This window comes from Dryobates pubescens, chromosome 6 (assembly GCF_014839835.1).
Source record: "Dryobates pubescens isolate bDryPub1 chromosome 6, bDryPub1.pri, whole genome shotgun sequence".
In the NCBI taxonomy this organism is placed as follows: Eukaryota; Metazoa; Chordata; class Aves; order Piciformes; family Picidae; genus Dryobates; species Dryobates pubescens.
This window is the reverse complement of record NC_071617.1, coordinates 23,672,266-23,693,459: the sequence shown is the minus strand read 5'-3', so window position 1 is coordinate 23,693,459 and position 21,194 is coordinate 23,672,266. Positions and strand designations below refer to the sequence as shown.

The 21,194-nt window shown below is 38.8% G+C and overlaps 1 protein-coding gene across 3 annotated transcripts in view; it reads left to right on the top strand.

Annotated features, from left to right (window-relative positions):
- UTRN (utrophin) overlaps window positions 1-21,194 on the top strand; it is a 387,861-nt gene that overhangs the window by 153,119 nt on the left and 213,548 nt on the right. Inside the window, exons 43-50 of one of the 3 annotated variants that reach the window (XM_054162750.1) lie at window positions 6,918-7,068; window positions 8,409-8,584; window positions 9,715-9,850; window positions 12,481-12,630; window positions 13,789-13,873; window positions 15,354-15,553; window positions 16,529-16,646; window positions 20,080-20,285. In XM_054162750.1, coding sequence (XP_054018725.1) covers window positions 6,918-7,068; window positions 8,409-8,584; window positions 9,715-9,850; window positions 12,481-12,630; window positions 13,789-13,873; window positions 15,354-15,553; window positions 16,529-16,646; window positions 20,080-20,285 — 1,222 coding nt within the window. Of the gene's footprint in view, window positions 1-6,917; window positions 7,069-8,408; window positions 8,585-9,714; window positions 9,851-12,480; window positions 12,631-13,788; window positions 13,874-15,353; window positions 15,554-16,528; window positions 16,647-20,079; window positions 20,286-21,194 lie in introns of those variants that run through there. The other 2 variants (XM_054162746.1, XR_008462314.1) reach the window with 2 other exon arrangements.

Sequence of the window (21,194 nt, the reverse complement as noted above, 5' to 3'; positions counted from 1 at the left end):
TCCTTTTGTTCTGGTGCTGGGTGCCTAGAAGAAGAGACCTGGCTACAACCTCCCTTCAGGTAGTTGTAGATGGTAACAAGGTCTCCCCTGAGCCTCCTCTTCTCCAGGCTAAGCAACCCCAGCTCCCTCAGCCTCTCCTCACAGGGCTGTGCTCCAGACCCCTCCCCAGCTTTGTTGCCCTTGACACCTTCCAGCATCTCAACATCATTGTTATTTATGCTTAATTTAGAATATATTATGCAACTAAACCACTAAGCTGAAGGTGCTCACACTGCAAGCAGCATTGGACACTGAGATTGCCACTAAGCAAAACAACCTTACTGACTGAAAATTATTTTATAGAAAGACTTGTACTCTAGTTAATTTGCTTTTACAGTATTTACATTTTAATAGTGGTATAACGTGATGGTTAATGCAGAAGTTCTGTAGAGCACAAAGTAGTTTCTAGCCATGTTCACTCACTTTGTAGCGCCAAAAATCTGATGATACACACATTTGCTATGTATTTTGAAGGGCTGTTTTTTAGGAAGATTATATATTACACAAACTTATGTATGTGTAGGAACATAAAAATCGGTTGGTTTTATTGACTAAGCATAGACTTAACAGAAATTCTGGGCCACTGAGTCGGCAAAGAATCAATGTAACAAATCAGCAGGCACTGTTATTTCCCTGTGTTAATCTGGAAACAAATACAAATACTGGTGCCAGTTGGTACCACTTTCTGTGCTCTTTCTGGCTGCCTGTGGACACCTGCCATATTTGGTAACAATGACTCCTGAATCTGGTGTCCATCTATTTATGTGCCTGCAGCTATCTTGTTGTCTTCATAGATATGACACACACTAAGTTTTAGTTCTGCATTCATCCCCCATAATGTAATTGGAAAGCTTTTACTAGTATTATCCTTCTATGAGTACAATTTCATTTACTATTCAAATTTTATTTAATTAAGTAGCCAGATTTAACCAGAAACCTTCTCTTTCCACTGAAAAAGGTAAGTGTATTGAAGGAGTAATAAGTTCAATGTTTATGCAACAAATTACATTCTCACTGAATACATTTACTGAATACAAATTAATCATGAACTTAATAAAGTTTGTAAAGCTCTGCATTGTAATGAGAATAACATTTAGTGCAATCTTCATATGAAAGGGCCTGCTGGACTGGCAGTTTAAGCTAAATGGTGTGTAGCTTAATTAGTATATTAAGTGTTGCATTAATGATAGAAGGATGTACTTGGATTAATGAAGACAATATTTGTTTAATATTATAATGCTGTGTTTTGGCATTAGTATTTTTATACTCTTCCTGTTAATAAGAACAACTTCCAGCCAAGTATATCCTTGCCTTTCTTAGTGTTGCCCTAAGTGTAAGCAAGAAAGCTATAAGACTGTCTCTTTAATAAGTTTTGGCTTTTTTCTGTTTCTGGAGAGGGTGGAGATTTTGTCAATATTAGGAGATACAGCATCTGAAATCTGTAGCAAAAGATTGATTTAGCTTTCAGAGGCAGTAATGGTTTTGTGATAGGGTGCCAGCTAAGTAGTTGAAATTTTGACAAAAGCTCTGATGTACCCAAGCTTGAGTTGAATTAACCTACTTATCAAAGCTGCTAAATGCTCCACTATATCCAGCTGATGTTACTTTACACCTGTTCAAGCCAAAATAAGTGTGTGTGTGTGTGTGTGTGTGCGCGCGCTTTGTGTGTGTATGTTTGTAACAACGATTGTTTGCTAGTTGTGATTTCTGGCATGGACTTCTCCCCGGTGCTAAGAGTGTTGACTTGGGAATGAGTTGTGAATTGGAAGCAAGTGGATTCCTGCAGAGGAGGCAATTGGTAGCAAATTCTCAGCGCTGTAGTGGCAGCACTTTGGTACTTCTGTCCTTCAGTGCAGTCAGTCTGTAGTGAAATAGCAGCATGTGCATCTGGCTCAGAACCAGAGTGAAATTTTGTTTCATTGTTGACAGTACTGATGAAACTGTAGACTCTCAACAGAAACGGCAAGACTCGAAGCTTTATTTCTTAAGGTGCCCTTCTGTCAAGTTATTAAATGCTCAATTCTGAAAGTCACATGTTCAAAACTCCCCTAAAAACTCTATTTTTAAGGAAGGCAATAAAATGTTCTTTTAAATTAAGTACTTACAATGTCTTTATATTAAATGTGGAATGAGGTACTATTGTGAAATAATATATTCAATTAGACTAAAATGTACCAGAGAAATAAAAGGATCTTAAGATTTGGGATCAGTCTAGAGGTTGGTCTAGTGCATTGAGTTAAGATCTGCTGGAAACTGAAATGGTAGAACCAAGAGGTCATCACAAAAATATGGTGACTTTTAAGGTTTTCTTCTTTATTGGAATTGGTCCACATAAAGAATAATGAACAAAAAGACCTTGCATGTGCCAAGAGATACGAGTGTCTATAAAACCAAGATCTATTTTTGATGGAAAATAATCTTGCTAGGAATTCTGGGACTGATGAATTTAATTAGCGAAGAAAATAGATACAATGGTGTAGCTCTTTAAAGTTCGCTTTTGGATATCTTTGATCTTATGCTGCTAATTTCAGATTGCATCTGTATATATGCAGCAACCCTGGAGTCTTTGCTGCTGGAGTTAAGACAAAAATAATGGGCTGCAGATGAGATCTTTTCCTCTGTCACAGTTCCTCTGGACGCTGCTGCACAGTCAAAAGTCTTGTGGAGATGAGCCAGGTGCTTCCGAAGCAGTAAACATCAGTGAAACACCTTAATGAAATTAAGGAGCATTTCTCTAAGAAGGTGATACGGCTGAAAGCCCAGCTAAAGTGCCTCTACATAAATGCATGCAGCGCGGTTAGCAAACAGGAGGAGTTGAAAGCTGCTGTGCTGCCAGAAACCTGTGATACAGTGGCCATTACTGAAACCTGGTGGGGCAAATCCTGTGACTGGAGTGTGGCTATTGATGGCTGCAAACTCTTCAGAAGGGACAAGCGAGGAGGAGGTGTTGCCCTCTATGCTACAAAATGGATAGCATGTGAAGAGAGTAGCCAAGAGGAAGTTGAGAGGCCAAGTCAACAAGTGGAAACTTGTGGTTGGTGTCTTCTACAGGCCACCCAATCAAGGGAAGCTTACTGACAAAGCCTTCTTATTCCAGCTGCAGAAGGCGTTTTGCTAAACAGGCTTTTGTCTTGCTGGGGGATTTCAATCATGCTGACATCTACTGAAAAAGGAATATAGCAAGCTGTAGACAATCCAGTGGACTCCTGGAATGCCTCAATGGTAACTTCTTAAAACAGGAAATATGCAGCCCTGCCTGAGGGGATGGTCACCAAACAGGCAACCTCATCAGGGATGTCAAGATTGGAAGCAGTCTGGGTGCAGTGATCACACGCTGGTGGAGTTTATGGTCCTAAGGGATACAAGTCAAACAAGGAGCATAGTCAGGACCCTCCTGAAAGCAAACTTCCAGCTCTTCAAGGAGTTAGTCAATAGGACCTTCTGGGAGATGGTCCTCAGGGGTGAGGGAGCACAACAGAACTGGCAGATCTTCAAGGAGACTTTCAATGGAGCACAAGAGCTGTTGATCCTCAGGTAAAAGAAATCAGGCAAGGAAGAGAAGGGACCAGCGTGGCTGAGTCCAGACCTGCTGGTCAAACTAAAAGGCAAGAAGGCACAGGCAGTTCAAGCAGGGGCAGGTATCATGGATGGAGTATAGGGATGCTGCTTGGTAGTGTAGGGATGAGGTGAGGAAGTCCAGGGAGCAGCTGAAGCTGAATTTGGCAAGGGGTGTGAAGAATAACAAGAAGGTCATCTGCAGGTATGTCAACCAGAAAAGGAAAGTTAAATAAAGAAGAGAAAGAATGGTGAGCTAGTAACAACAGATGAGGAGAAGGCTGATGTTCTCAAGAACACCTTTTTTTACCTCGTTCTTCACTGGCAACCTATCTCCTCACACCTCCTGAGTTGAAGGACCACAAGATGAGGACCAGGGAGACAAAGTCCTTCCCACTGTAAATGAAAACAAGCTTGATGACCACCTGAGGAACCTGGACATATGTAAGTGTATGGGACCTGATGAGATGCATCCTTGAGTCCTGAAGGATTTGGCTAATGCAGTTGCAAGGCCACTCTATAACACTTGAAAAGTCCTGGCAGTCAGGTGAAGTCCCTGGTGACTGTGTGGTGGGTCGAAATTACCCTCCAACTAATTCGCAGAAACTACTCCCAAAATAAATTGCCAGACCAGCTCAGTTTGGGATGGATGCAAATGAAACTATATTTACAAGCAAACTAAAATCTAGAAACATGAAATGCAATGAGTATGTACAAAATATGCAATGTATGTAAAATATATATACATATTAACAATTTATAAACAGAAAACTCCTCAGACCCTCCTGGACAGATCAGGGAACTGTTCACCACTTACCCCACTCCCTCCCTACTTCCACTTACCTCACATAGTTGTCAAAACAGAGATACCCTGTCAAGGCCATGGAAGAGAGAGAGAAGTTACAAGCAGAAGCAACAGAAGATGAAAGAGAGAGAGAGAACTGTTTCTGCCATTGCTCTATATCCCCATTAGCAAGCCAATGAATTATTTTTCTTTTGTATCCACTGGTAATAATTTTAGTTTCAGGGACTAGGCTAAAGTTCCCCCTTAAACAGTAACAGACTGGAAGAAGGGAAACATTACACTCATTTTTAAAAAGGGGGACCATGGAAACTACTGACCTGTCAGCCTCACCTCTGTGGAACGTCATGGAGCAGATTCTCCTAGAAGCTCTGATTAGGTACATGGAGGATAGGGAGTTGCCCTCTGTAAAGCATGGCTTTACAGAGGGCGAGTCCTGCCTGACCAACCAAGTGAGTTTTCTACAATGGAGTGACTGCATCAGGGAAGGGCAATGGATGTCACTTATTTGGACTTCTAAGTTAGAGAAATATGGATTTGATGGGTGAACAGTTTGATGGATAAGGAATTGGATAGATGGTTGTATCCAGAGGGTAGCAGTCAATGGCTTGATTTCCAGATGGAGTGACAAGTGGTGCCTTTCAGGGCTGCTGAACCAGTACTGTTTAATATCTTCTTCAGTGATATTGACAGTGGGGTCAAATGCACCCCCAGCAAGTTTGCAGATGATACCAAGATGAATGGTGCAGTTGATATGCCAGAGGGATGGGATGTCATCCAGAGGGACCTGGACAAGGTGGAGAAGTAGACCCAGGTGAACCTCATGAGGTTCAACAAGGCCAAGTGCAAGGTCCTGTACCTAGGTCAGGATGATAAATATAGGCTGTGGGATGATGTGATATAGAGCAGCCTTGTGGAGAAAGAACTAAGGGTACTGGTGGATAAGCTGGATATGAGCCAATCATTGTGCACTTGCAGCTCAGAAGGCCAGTTACATCCTGGGCTGCATCAAAGAAGCATGGCCAGAAGATTGAGAGAGGCAGTTTTGCTACTTTGCTGTGCTCTGTGCTCTAGACCTTAACTGGAGTACTGCGTTCACTTCTGGAGCCTTCAACACAAGGACATGGACCTGATAGAACTGGCCCAGAGGAGGGCCACAAAAATTATCAGTTTGTTGGAGCATGTCTTCTATGAAGACAGGCTGAGAGAGCTGGGGTTGTTTAGCCTGGAGAAGAGAGGACTCTGGGGGCACCTTCCAGCGGCCTTCCTGTACATGAAGGGGGCCTACAAGAAAGCTAAGGAGGGACTGTTTACAAGGGCATGTAGCACTAGGACAAGGGGCAATGGTTTTAAACTAAACAAGGGTAGATTTAGATTGGACATTAGGAAGAAGTTCTTATGTGAGGGTGGTGGAACACTGGAAATGGTTGCCCAGGGAGGCAGTGGAGGCCTCATCCCTGGAGACATTCAAGGTCTGACTTGATGGGGTTGTGAACAACCTGCTCTGGTTGGAGATATCCCTGATTACTTTAGAGTGGTTGGACTAAATGACATCTTAGAGGTCCCTTCCAGCCCAATGTGTTCTATGATTAGAGCATCCTGTGTATAGCAAGATATCTGGCCTCTTAGGTCTTTAAGGAGGACTATTTCTATTAGTTTGGAATTGGATACTGCCCAGTCTGTTGGCATCAATGTAGATTTCATCTTTGTTTCAAGACCTGTGTCCTCAGAGATGTCTGTCCCATTTGCTTCCTGGTGCTAACGTAAGAGTTAGCAATCCACAAATAGAAAGCAAGCCATCCTCCCTAAGCCTTTTTGCCATGATTTTCTTATTTAACACTCATGGACTGTTTTTGTTAGTTTGGTGATGTAGCAGAATTCTCATTTTAGTTAAAAACAACCCTCTGATTCATAATTCAGCCTGTTCTGTGTTAGAAAATATTGCCCTATAAGGTAAGCTACACGTTAATTTGAGTCTGCAAAGATGATGATAATAATAATGATAACGAAAAGCCTGGTAAATTATTGTGTGATGAAATGGTATAAGACCTACTTATGCAGGCATAATCAGATTGCACATATAATCAGTGTCACTTTCACTTATTAAAGTCAGGCACCAGCAACTCACAGTTTATGAATTAAAATTTAAAAGAAGTCATAGCAATTAATCATATTTCATGTTCCACACTGTCTGATATGTGAACCATTGTATAATAAAGAAAAAAGAGTTCTGCAGACCAATTTGATACAGATAATCAATCTTATTTTTTTCAGTGATAGAAATAAAACTTTGCTTAGGACTGACCTTTCTTCCTTGATCTGGAAGTTAATGACAGACTGTGCTGTTGGCTTTTACCAGCTGCTACTATGTCAGGAAGTGTTCACTGCTGGGACTTGGTTAACCAGGCTGTGTACTAGCCTCTCTTTTTCACAAGGCAAGGTTTTACCTGCTGGAGTAGGAATTGCAACTGTTTTCCCCAAAACAGTTAAGCTATTTTTTCCGTTCATTGTTTTCAACCAGTTGCTTTGACAAGGCGGTTGAGGTGTGGAGGCAGTTCCACTGTGATCTCAATGACCTTTCTCACTGGGTAACAGAAGCTGAAGTGTTACTAGCCGATGCCCGTGGTCCAGATGGCAGCCTGGAGCTGCAGACAGCTGGGCTTCATCAGCAGGTATGTATGATTTGTGTGGAAAACAAGCAAGCTGGAAAAAGTCTAGATTTTTGCCTAAAATCCTATTTCTCTGTATAGACATAAGGATTTGAAATGAGGCTGTGCAACTGTACTTTATAAAGTGGTAATTCTTAAAATACTTTTGTTTTAATTGCAGTTTAAAATGATCCTAGGGGATGAGCTAAATTCCTGCTTATAATATGGGGGGTTTATGACGACTCAGTATAGATGGGTTTGAGATAATTTGATAATTGAAATGTTGGCATAATTTTTATTGTTTTCTATTTTGTTACAGCTTTAAAAATGCAGCTGAATTTTAAAGGCATAGTCTAAAACTACCACATCAGTTAAGAAATCACTTTTTTCTCAAAAGTAATGAACCCCAGCAATGATCAGTTATAACTTAGCAATTTTTAAGATTTATTTTTTTTGAACTAGTAAGTTTACAAGATCTTGCCTTGCATAAGCAGTATAGAAGAAGAAAATTTTTCAATTAGAAAGGTTTTAAGTTTTATTCTTTCAGACTTCAGTGCTGGAAATTTATTCCCAGATGTGTTTCTAACCCACCATTATGGGAGAGCAAAATTTTCTATTTAGCTGAGCTACATTACCTGCTTTTAAATGAGGAGAAGAAAACACATCTTTAAGAATCAGATTTATTTATTTTTCTAGTTCTTCTGGGAATATGGTTATCTAAGAGTTAGGTATGTGTTGTGAAAGAAATTTATGTTGTACCTAACACGCAGTATGTGTTTTATCCTTGTTGCTGCTTGGAGTTTTCTTCTAGGACATTACCCTTCTCTTTCTTAATTTATCTTATTCCTGATCCAGTTGCAGAGAAATTTATACTACCAGTGTAAGGGTTTTGTAGTGGTTAGGTGTATGTAAAGCTTTGATCCTGATGTCTTCTGACTTCCTTCTGTGATGCCTTGGGACCATGGCAGCACAGCCACAATTATGCTAGCTAAAATACTGTTATGTTACAGCAATAATCAGGGGAATAGATTACGAGAAGAACTGGTTAAAAAAGTCACACCATCTGTTAGCACTACTAGAAAGTGCTGTACAGTAAGAGGAAAGGAATCTAAAACTGATTTTCTAAATGAATTTTTGTGATCCTGTGTAGTATTTGGCAGCCTATTCTGTCCTTTTTTTATGATGCTCATTAGAAAATGAAACTAAATTCAACAACAGACTCTTAATAATCAGGAACGTGTAAGATGGCTTTAACTGCCTGTTTCAGTAAAGTAATATGCACCCAGGATTCATCCTGCATATTTTGAGCCACAGATCAAAGTCACTTAAGTAGTAAAACTGTGCTGCTTTTACGTTTCTGACAGGAACTTGAAGAGGGAATCAGCAGCCATCAGACTAGTGTTTCAGCATTGAACAGAACTGGGGAAGGGATCATACAGAAACTGTCTGCTACAGATGGGAACTTCCTACAGGAGAAGCTGGCGGGATTGAACAGACGCTGGAAAGCAATCACTGTGGAGGTCATGGAGAGAAAACAGAGGTAATAAGTTAATCGGGAATTGGGATGTCTGACCAGATCCGGTGAGGAGAATCTCATTTAGAAGACTCTAGGAGAGATATCACACTCTTATTACATACACGCTGTCGTTTATCTGACTTTTCCTGACATTTAGACCTCTGTGTTTTGAACTGTCTTCTGGAGCAAGTCTCTCATAAATGTGCTTGCAATTGACTGCTTAGTTGAGTCTGTATTTAATACAACCTACCAAATGACAACAGCAAAACTTCTTTCATTGCTATTTTCCTTTGTTTTAAAAAATAATTTCATTGCTAAGCCAGACTTTTTAATTCAGGAATACTCAGGTACTTCCTATGGCTGAAGCTAAACTAAGTACAGTACATTGGTACACTAATTGAAGCACTTGTGGTGTTCTTGAATTTCCACAATGCTATAGAATAAGATCTTTAGGTCTATGTTTGCAATGATTTAATCCATCTGTCTACGTATTTTCTGAGCAAAATGAAAATCTGTTTTGAAGTAGCCTTAAATTTACTGCATAAGATCAAAGAGAAAGGTTGTCTGAGATAAACACAGCAGTTTTCAGTGTATCTGGGAATGTAAGGTGCCCCTTCTGTTTACTGCTAAAAAATGTATAAGGATAAATCCCTGGAATTATTATTATTTTTGGAGGCTATGTACATAATTCTGTTTTTAACATCTCCTGATACATTTAGAAATATAATAAATTTTTTTAACTATTACATTTCAAAAGTTCTGTTAAAGCTTTGTGAGATTTAGGGGGTTTTTCCCTTGGAGGGTTTAGGGACATTTCCAATACTTTCACAATCAGTGGCCTTGTAGTGTCTTAAAATGGTTAGGCCTGAGGGTTTTGTCATTACTGTCACTTATATTTAATGCTTCCAGCAGACTTTTAAAAAGTGTATTGTGTGACCTTTTAACTGGAATTTACCAATTTTTAAGGTAGTTGTATTAATTTGTGAGTATCTTGTATTTTAATGATGAGAATAGAATCCTTTGAATGCCAAAATGAATCCTTTAAAATGCTCCAAGTGCTGAAAAGTATATGACGCTTGCATCTGAAGTAATGTGGGACTGGTGTGCTGTGTTCACTGCAGAGTTGCATGTGGGTTTTTGTTTCCCTTTTTAAGGCTAAAAGGAGAGAATCAGCAGCTGATAGAGTACAAAAAGAAGCTTGATGAGCTGCGTTGCTGGTTGGAAAGTGCAGAAAATGCTATGGACGCAAGATTTGCATTCAACCATGAGAAAAACTTGCAAGAATTACAGGCAAGATTGCTTAGCATGTATATGTGTACACACATACATCTTGTGAAACACATCAGGACATGGCTATTGGGGAGGGGAATTTCCACTTTGTAAATAGCCAAAGAAATATTATGGCTGTCTCCAACAATTTCATAAGATTGCTTTAACAGGAAAGGTGCATCTCATAATGAAGTTGAGTTGATAACTCTGTTTTCTAGCAAGAAGATGGTTTTAGAAAGTGAGAAATATATCTACCACTGATAACATTTAGTAAGGGGCATACCATTGGAGATGATGTGCCTGAGTCACTCTTATAATTGTCAAAATTTTAGCAAAAGGCCAATAAGCTTAAAATGGTAAGTAAGCAGCATTGTCCCATTTACTGGCCAGCTCTAATACATTGTTTAACCTGCTTTTTAATCTATAAAGTTTTGGGTCATTTAAAGTGAGTTGAATGCTTGTGTATGTGTTCATTTTTACTGTTTATTTTGTCTGGCTTTGACAGAATACCTTTGCTTTGTGGCAAGTGTGAAAGAGAATGTTTCTGGAATCTTAAAAGAATGGAAGGAGTAGTCACTCCAATGAAACTACTTGCTCATTATTTAAAAATTATAAATTAAAAAAACAAAAGAACACTCCCAAAAACAAATGTTAGATCAAATCAGGTCGAAAGGCTTCCAACAAATGCATAGGACTGATATAAAATAGTTGCAGTTTTGTTTTCCTCAACAAATGGGCTCATGCCAGTAGAATATTTGCTATCTGACTATCATGAAAATTTAGTTTTTGTCGTCTACCTTAACATAAACACCCAAAGTGAAAGGTATAACTGGAATAGAGGGGAAAAGAGTAGATTTTGTTAGAGAAATACTGGTAGGGAATTTGTAAGTACCAGTTTGGCCCTGTGAAAGCAGGAACACATGCACAATTATGGCATCATATTAAGCAAAGGTGAGTTTGCAGTAGAATGGTTACTAATTAAGATTGCTGGGTTGTTCAGGAGGGTGAAGAACTCATCTGCAAAGAAAGTTAGAGCTTACCTTGTTTTGTCCAGTCAAAGAACAATGAGAATAGAATAGAATAGACCAGGTTGGAAGAGACCTTCAAGATCATCATGTCCAACCTATCAACCAATTCAACCCACCTAATCAATTAAACCGTGGCACCAAGCAGCCCATCAAGTCTTCTCCTGTACACCTCCAATGATGGTGACTCCACCACCTCCCCGGGCAGCCCATTCCAATGGGCAATCACTCTTTCTGTGAAGAACTTCTTCCTAACATCCAGCCTAAAGCTCCCCTGGCACAGCCTGAGACTGTGTCCTCTTGTTGTGGTGCTGGCTGCCTGGGAGAAGAGACCAACCTCTGCCTGTCTACAACCTCCCTTCAGGAAGTCGTAGAGAGCAATAAGGTCACCCCTGAGTCTCCTCTTCTCCAGGCTAAGCAACCCCAGCTCCCTCAGTCTCTCCTCATAGGGCTTGTGTTCCAAACCCCTCACCAAGGGGTATGGTGAAAAGAATAAGAAAGACGAGCTATTATGAAAGGCTGATATTGGGGGAACGGGCATAACAGATGTTAACTGATCAATCGGCTATAAATACAGTTTGGGAATGAGAAGGAGTTTTCTAAGTAGAGCTTCTGGAGCAGCCTCCAATTAAAAAAGATATTGTATATTGAAAAAAAAAAGAGAGTATTTTGAGGCAGACTCCTGAATATTTAGGAAAAGCACTATTTGGTATAGTGCTTATTGTAGCCTGATACTATGTTGAGTGTAAACTCCATGTTTACAGTATTACTTTATTATGTGTAACAGAGATGTTGTTGAGGGATGGATAAATACAATGTGTACTTGCTATTGTAGGTTTTTTGATTCTAGTTCTCTAGAGGCAGATTTTGTGATTCCTACTCCACTGCTTGTGGACTGTGCTCAAATGATAGCACAGCTTATTTAGTCAGGCAGCATAAGCTTTTATTTTATTTTTTTTTTCTAATTTTATTTATTTGGCAGCATTTGACCTGCACTTTCATGTTTAAAGAGAAAGAAGGCTGTGGGAGGTTGATCAAAATGAAGTTGTAAGGTTATATTTAGTATTTAAATACTTTTTAGAGTACATTTCCTTAAGAGTAGTAGGTAGTAGTAGTAGTAAACTAGTAAACTACCATGTAGTGAACTACCATGTACTTGTCTAATGCATGTTAGGAATGGAGCCTTAGTTGTTTGTTTTGTTTTATTGGGTTTTTTTTGATAATAAAAGAATGCAGGCAGCAGTTTTAATTGCTAGTGTGTTGCCTTTTGTAAACACGTGACACATCCAGAGTTGATCAAACCAGCGTCTTGGGAGAAGAGAATCAGTGTGCATGATGTGAAGCTGTATGGATAACTTGATTATTTGCAGTGGTTTTTGTGGTGGTTATTTTTGTTGTTTTGTTGTTGTTGGGTTCTTTTTTTTCCCCATGAGCAATAAATGTTGATATCTGAATGTTTTATTGGTTTCTGGATAGAGCATAGAAAACAAAATACAAGCTTTTCTATTACATGTTTTCAGGGAAATTTCTAAACATTGCAGTTAAAGGAAACCTTCCCCTTCTCCCTCCTTTTGCTGAAGCATGTATGCATTGTATTTTACCCTAAAACTTTTCTGTACCTTTTAGGTCCTAAGTGACGAGATGGAGATACAGAGAGACAAACTGGAATGGCTGAACAGAGCAGAAACTGAAGTGCTTTTGGATAAAAATATTGATCTTCAGGAAAAAGAGAAACTTTCCAGTTGCTTGCAGTCCCTCAATATGAGGTTGAATAAGGTGTGTGTTTCTTCAGCACTGGTTACCTGAAGTTGAAAATATAGTGGTGTGCTTGGACTGGTTGTTTTCGTTTCCATATATCTGTGACATGTGCAAAAAATGTCCTGGACATTCCTGTGTGTTCAGGAAATGTACCCAAATCCATGTCTGCATGAAAACCCTGGTGGATGTTTTTTCCATCAGAGTGAGTTAGTTTAGCTTGGGCTTCATATTGATTTTCTTTTGTATTTGCTTTCTTTTAAACATCAAAAATATTTCACTTGAGGCAAACAGTAGTGTAGTAATTTGAAATTGATAAATCATTACTGTATATGAAAGCTGGATGTTTTCAGCAGTTAACAGAGACACACACAATTCTGTGGCAAAGCTTAATAGAGCTTCTCATCAAATTAGATTCTTCTTGGGTATAACTCCTGTAAATTAGAAACACTAGTGTTCAGTCTCTCTGAGTATACAAGAAGAAAAGAAGTTAATGGTTGGAGTAAACCCAAATTTTTTACCAGCAGAGCCTGAAGATCCAAATTAAAAACAGAATTATTTGGGATTATATTATGGATCAGGGAAGTAAGCATTTATTGATCTTTTGATAGTTCAGGGAAAGAAAAACAGTTATGTTTTTACCTACTCAGCCATGAAAATGGGAATTGCCCCCCTGCCATTTGTATATTACCTTTCCACCACTGCCCTTTAAAAAGCAAGGTAGGTAAGTTTGTCTTCACTACAGTAGCATTCACTGGTAGCATATTTTTTTTTTCTCTTTTCAAATTAGTTCCCTGTTTCTCTACTTTGCTATCACAGATGACTACAAGTCATGCTTTGTGTCATCTTTTCTTCAAAGTGTACTCAAATGATGAGTCATAGCTTTGATGCTTAGGCAGTAAAAACCATATAAACAACCTGTCTGCAACAGTTAATTAATTTTTTTTCCCAAGATTTAGGTAAGACACTGGGATGTACTACATTAACACTTAAGAGTATCTCTTGGTATTTTTATTGTTTTTAAATGATACCTTGAAAAATTTTGTTGACATATATATGTGGCATGCCATTGTAGCAAGCATAGTGTAGAATATTTTGTCTTCTAATACGCAATTACTTTTTTGCTGCTAATATAGGCTGTGTTACTGTTTTAATTTCTCCCTCTCTGTTGGGCTGTAGGTGTTCAGAGATGTACCTGACAGAGTGAGAGAACTGGAGGCATTTGTTGGGCAGTCTCATGTTGTTACACAGACAAAGCCTTCTGGTGAGTGATTAATCTTTCCGGTTTGCCTAATTGCATTGAATTTAATCCTGTTTGTGGTCAAAAAGGAAAGCCCTCCCTACAAACTTAGAAAAGTGGAAATAAGTAATGTCCATTGTTGCGCTTGAAATGGCTTTCATATTACCATGGGAGGGAATATTGGTTAGGGTAGAAGTCACTCTGCAGTTCAGGATTGGAGGAGTCCTTGAAAATTTCCTTAAGAGCTTTAAAATGGAGGAATGTTTTAGTAAGGCTTAGGCTTCCTCCTCAGGAGCCCATGTATTAGCTGTGTTTGTGACAGCCTGGTTTCCTGTGAATTGTGCCTTGTGGTCATGCCTTTTAGTAATTAAGATCCTTACAGTTAGTTAGTTGTTTCTCCTACATGCAGATTTTCTGCAATCCTGTAAATAAAGGTCATTCTGCATCTCAGTAGAGACACAGATAGGTCTTACCTTCTAGATGTTCATCTTCAGGAGTCTTGTAGGGGCTGCTGGCTAAACATGGCATGTTCTTATGTCAGACACCAACAGTAGCTCCCTTTTCCAGTTGTTCGAGGCAGATCAGCAGCTGCCCAGGTCTCTTTTTTAGAGAGCCATGTAGAAAAGATACCCTTTTCCCAAAAGAATTTGTAGCTTAAACTTTAGTGTATTAGCTGTTTGCATTTATTTATTTTCTCCCATTCAGCAGCAGTAAACAAATCTTAAAGGAAAACCAACTTCTGTTTAATGCATTCAGAACCTTGATTCAACTTCTTTCCTTTCATGCAGGGTGTTTAAATAAAGCTCCTGTATTTCATAGCTTGAGGCAAGTGTGTAATATTCATGTTCCAGCTTGATTTAACTTAGTGTTTTCTTGGAAACAGAGCACAATCAAACACAGCTTCTGGAGTGAATTTTGAACAGCTCATTCCTCACTTCTTTGTAATGCCAGGTTAAAAAGAAGGAAAGGATGGGATCTGAACTAGCAGGCATCTGTCCCTTCTTAGGATCATTGTGTATTGCCAAGTCAATGAAAGATCTATTGCAGTAGCTCAGCTTAATTGTGCTTAAGTGAATTATGAGCCAGGAGTAGGCAAAAACTTTTCTGGCACATAATACAAAGTGAGGAAGACAGTTTTATACCTTTTTCTTAAATGAAAGCATTGGTTTTTATGCTTAACAAGAGGCAATTCCCTTTCATTCCAATGTTTAGCTTTGCACTATTAGATTTCATGTCATTTTATCATTGCAAGTTTTCTGCGTTCTTGCTTTGTGTTGAGGATAAACCCTTTGGATGAGTTTTTGACATACAATGAAATAACAGCCCTTGACAAAAAAAAAGAAAAAAGAGCAAAGGGAATTTCTGATTATGATTCTCGTGTTTAAAATGCCTCAAATACAAATTTTACTTTGCTTTGTAATTTCACAGGAATTATTGTATTTATGGAAATTACAGAAACCCCCTATAATTTCCATTTGCACAAAACTCCCAAACTCTGTTTCAGATGTCCAAAAGGTGGTGCTAGTATCTTCTGCATTGGAAATTCCTGTTCAGCAGGCTTTGGAACTTTCTGCACCTGCTGATCTGGATAAAACTACAACTGAGCTGGCTGACTGGTTGGTATTGATTGACCAGATGCTCAAGTCAAACATTGTCACCGTGGGAAACAGTGAAGAGATCAATCGGACTATTGCACAAATGAAAGTATGTGTTGCTTTGAAGGCTAGTGGACTGAAAATTGACTTACACTTTAATAGTTTGTATAGTCAGTGAAGAAATGTGTTTAAACAAACCAATCACCCCAACCTGCCAACCCCTCACCTGCCTGACTGCATTAAATATGTAACTTGAAAGTTACACTTTCAGTTCTGTCATTATGACACTTCTCTCTCCTCTACCAGTTCCTGTGTCCCCATGTGAGCTAGGCACTGCTATTTTATTGTTTGTTTGATTGTTGGTTTTAAACAAAGCATGTAGAGAGGACTTGCCGGAAATGACATCTTTTTGGAAATGTGTAGATATCTTATGCTAAAGACTGGAGAAACTTCATATTTATTGGGAGCATGACCTTTATGATCCACTCTTTAGAGGGCTCTGATGAGTTTTGCAGTGGTATAGTTTGGCTAAACTGATTTCCAGAGACATGCTAAAACGACTAGAAGTTGTAACATAAATGCTTATGATGTAAATGTTTGTTTCTGTTGATAGCTCGTGCTGTGCTGAGCTGTGACTAGGGGCAGTATTTTGGGATGTATGCTGCGCATAAGGTTCATCTTACTTGATAGCAATTAACATGAGTAAATGTAGAGTAAAAGCTGCAGGCTAAAAAAAGTGCTAAACTGTTTCTGTATCTGTCTAATACAATCTGGAATTGGAAAGAATAATGTGATGTGTGAAAAATAGTTACTGGAAAATACTGTGCAATGACTGTGTTGTGGTTTAACCATGACACTGTGGTTTGTACAGGTTAACCTTCACCTACAGATTTTCAGTAGCTGTAATTCAGAATATTTTTGCTTTGTAAAGAAGTGCTACCATACAGTTACAATCCAAGGGCTACAATAATTATAACAACCATCTTCTTATGGTAACATGCTTTGTTTTATCTACAAATAATGCAGATGATGTTCACTAAATTCTGCTTTTTGGACTTAAAAATCATATACCAATTCTCAACAGATAACAAAGGCAGATTTGGACCAGCGGCACCCTCAGCTTGATTCTGTTTTTACATTGGCTCAGAATTTGAAAAATAAAACTTCCAGTTCAGACATTAGGACAGTGATCACAGAAAAATGTAAGTTTCTCCTTTCTGTATTTGCAAACTCAGTGTTTCCATGTCAATTAAAAAATCTCCCTCTTTTTCTTAAGCTCTTGATTTTGAGACTACCTGAAGTTGCCTTCCTTGAATAAACTAAAAACTTAGCAGTTAAGTGGCTTATAAGTCTAACAGCCTAATGAAAATTCATGGAACAAGAATTGCCTCTTGTTTTCTTGACTGGCCATTTTCTGAAGTGCAAAGGTATATATTTTTGCTGGAATTTCACAGAATGGTAGGGGTTTGAAGGGATGTCTGAAGATCATCTAGTCCCGGATCCTTTTCCACAGAGCTGCTCTCCAGCAGGTCAGCCTCCAGCCTGTACTAATACATGGGGTTGTTCTTCCCCAGATGGCATCATTTCAATTGGAAAAGACCTTTAAGATCCTTGAGCTTAATCATTATCTAACTCTGCTAAGTGTGGTGCTAAACTATGTCCCATAGCTCCACATCTGTGTCTTTTAAACACCTCCAGGGATGGGGATCCAACCACCTCCCTGAGTGGTTGATAACCCTTTCAGTCAAGAATTTTCCTCTTTTGTTTATTGCTGAAAGGAACTAATTGTCTCTTTGGGTTTTTTTCGAGCTATGATGCATTGGGCGGTTAGCAAAAAGTACAAATGTATTGACTTAGGACAATAACTTTGTACATATACTTTCAAAATTGTTGACTGAGAGTTAGAAGAGCTTTTAAGTCACCACTTTGTCCTTAAAAATTGAGTTTCTGGTTTAAAAGTCCCCACCACCTTTGAATTTGTTTTTTTTTTTAGTGGCATTTAATGGAAGAAAACATGTAACTGACACAACTGGGAACTAAGGGACAATGTAATCTTTGAAACATTAAGCTTTGACAGTTGTTAATATTAGAAAATTCACACAGCAGAAAATACCACACTTAGAAATAAAAATGGAAAAACTGTAGTTCCTTATGTTCCCTTCTGCAATGTAGTTTTCTTTTATTACCTCAAGATGTAGGTCTAGTAGGAGGTGTCCCTTCCCTTGGCAGGGTGTTGGAACTAGGTAACTTTAAGGTCGCTTCCAACCCAAACCGTTCAGTGATTCTGTACTATGTGCTGGAGAAAACGGGGTTGGACAGAAAGCCCACAGATATGTTGAAGTGTCTGATGAGATGGCGCCTGCCATCTAAGACAGACTATATGAAATAGAAATGTGTGAAGATATTGCAACCCATCATGAAACAGGAAAGAAGTGAAGGTTTTGTTGCTACTGGCGTCTGTAAAGTTTGCTCTTCAAAGAAAAGCACTCGGAACTGTTTTATGCACCTCCTTTAAATACTGAGGGGAGTATACTGATGCCCTACAAATTCCTGTGTGCCTGCTGTATGTTGTTAGATGAAACCTAATTACTCAAATAGCTAGGAGCGTGGAAACAAAGAAAACCTTCCTTCTCCAGAACTTCCCTCCCAATTACTCTATGGACATTGGGAATTAAAAACACAGGCTCATCAGGAATTCTTTCTAATCTTTCTGCCTTTGATATAGCAAACTGGTGCTCTTGACAACTTTTTCTAGCAAGCTACTTATTGAACGCTGAGGCTACCAAGAATTTTATTACTTTTCTGTCCTGTTTTGATGGAGACTGAAGGAAAGGGAAATGTGTCAACAGTGCAGAGAATAAGGTCAACCAAGCTACTAATAGGGAAAAATATATCAAGAAATATTATTCCCTTACTACTACAACTGCTATGTAAATGTGAAATATCTATCCATTTCAGTGAAGTTGCTCTTGTAGGCAGCTGTTTCTCAGAGATATTTTTTCCAGCTTTGTCAGGTGACCCTAAACACTTAAAAGGTTTTTCATTGCAATTAGTTAGCCAGCACATGGGGTTATAGCCTTTATTCACTTCTGGTTTTGTTTTTGCTGTTTTGGTGAAGCCACTGAGCTCTCCCAGCAGCTGCTGGTTTCCTTTTAAAGTTTTTTTTGGTAATAATTAAAAATGGATGTTATTATTTGCTGTTGGGTTAGTGAATCTTTCTTCTAAGTTCTCATTCAGTATGGCCTATGTTATGCCTGAAAATTAATCCAAAAGTTGCTTGTGGGTTGAGATTGATGAATCTATATTGCATAGATTATTGTGTTTGTCTGCCAGCAATACAGTTACTCAGACAAGTGGGCTTGCTGCCACAGTCTTTGAGAGCTTTGTGAAACTAAATGAAATATTGTTGTATGTACTAAAGGTTGAGAGATCTTCCCAAGAAGAGGAGGCATAATGCCTTTGAATTACTGTAAAAAGCTTAAAACAATAATAAAAACACAAGGGTTAAAGTTCACTTAGGTGTTTTCGGCTCAAGCACAACCTCTAGCAATTTTGCGTCATAAAGTATCAAGGTAACTCAAGTATCGAGTGTGTTCTCAAGTATCAAGTATTAGTTCTCTAATAAAATTGTATGCTTGCTGATAAACATATTGGATGAGTTACATGCTGCCTACCTGCTCTTGCTCAGAGTACAGATATTTCAAGAAATTCTTCTTAGGTTATTTGTTTGGTCGCTTTTTAACAGTTGCATTTTTGCTCTTCTAAGCAATATGTGTTTCTATCTGTAATAAAAAGTAACAGGGAAACTTGTTTCCATCTCTGTAGACTTTAAAGTAATATTCTCTTTTATGGTCTGCAAGTATTAAGAAAAAGTTTTGATGCTATTCATTTTTCTCTGAAAGCAGACTTACTCGTTTCCCTGACACACTACTTTTTCTCCCAGGCTTGTGTCATGTTGTCTTTTTCACCCTTTGTTTATTAAAGTTTAAAGCCTGTTTACTGATCATCTAATGTTAACTCGGTTTATTTGGAGAGGAATGGAATGCTTGAAGGAAATGGGGTGTGAGCAATAACTTCTCTGCTGTGTAATCTACCTGGGTTTATAAAAGCCTATGGTAGAATGAAAGTGCTGAAGTAGGTTGTTACTGAACTGCTTCTACCTTGGCGAAAATTGTAGCACAGATGCCACTAGACTGGCCTCAACGCACAGGGTTCTGGAAAACTTTGTTCAATTTTCTTTAAGCTATTCAGATACAACTATGTGTTTATACTAGTTTTAAGTTGTGGATGCACAAAGATGACTCGCTCCGTGGAGCCCTGCTGCTGGCGTATCTCTGTAGGGCAGCTGCAGCAGAATTGCCTCCCACATGTCTGTACTTTAGAGTAACACCTTTGAAATATTCCAGAAATAATAACTGTTAGATGTATGCTGACCTGCTTAAATGAGGTAACCAAACACTTGCATCATTTGCTTGCATGAATGTGTAAGCGACATGGGTGACTAAAGTACTGAATACAGGAACCACTGTATTTGAGAATTAAATTATTGCTTTTTTTATCCTGATAATTAATTGATAGTTCTGATTACTTGTTTGATTGCCTCAGGTTCTTGATGTTCTGTGTTGTCTTCCACAGTGGAGAAGGTGAAGAACCAGTGGGACAGTACCCAGCATGGTGTGGAGTTGCGGCAGCAGCAGCTGAAGTACATGCTGACAGACAGCGTGCAATGGGATGAGCAGAGGCAAGAAATGCAGCAGCTCATGGAGCAGTGTGAGATCCGTCTGCGTATGCTCCAGCAAGCCCCAAAAGTGATGCTTACCAAACAGATCTCAGACAATAAAGTAAGACCATCTACATAGCTTTTTTTGCCACACCAGACTCAGTCTATGCAACACTACTGGATTCAACGGTGTCTCTCTCTTTTTAAATTGGAATGTGTTAGACTTTCTGAGAATCATGTTCTGGGAGGGAAGCAGGTGGCATGTGCAAGTGTAGTTGAAATGAGCATAGCATCAAGTAAGTGATACTGTGCAAAAAGCTTGAACCTCAGACCACTAGAACTTTAGTCAAACCCATAGTATGTAACAGGTATTACTTCATAGAAACCTATTAACAATAGCTGAGTAAATCCAGGAATAGACCAAGTTAATTAAAATTACCCTGAATTTCACTTTGGATGGGTGCCAGGTGTACTCAACACTGCTCTTTATTTTTTCCCCCTCCAATCCCATTCAGACTTTGCTGCTTTTCATATCACAGCAAACCTGCTGGGACAAATCAGTAAGTCTGATGTCCTTTGCGATGGTGGCTGTCAGAAAAAAAGGCAAGCTGTAGGGGGCACAGGATGAGAACTGAAGAGACAAATCAGCAAGAAGGGAATGTTATCAGTCTAGTATTTACAACAGGGCTACAACAGTTTAAAACACTGTGCGACTATATATATACACACACATACATACAAGCACACTGATGTACATGAAGGGAAGATGTAGGGGTGCAGCTGAGTATAAGCAGTATGATTGTGAGAAATCTTCACTGATCTATAGAAAAACAGTTGTGTGCTTTTTATAATCTTTTGTTAGGGAAGCAGGGCATTAGAAACAGATTTTTGGGTCTGCCTTGCTTTCCTAAGTGAAAGTAGGCCTCTGCCCAAGTACTTAGTACAGAGATTGTGAGATACAGCTGGATAGATTATATGTGTACATATATATATATATATGCAAATTGTTTTCTTTTTTTTTCATTTAGAA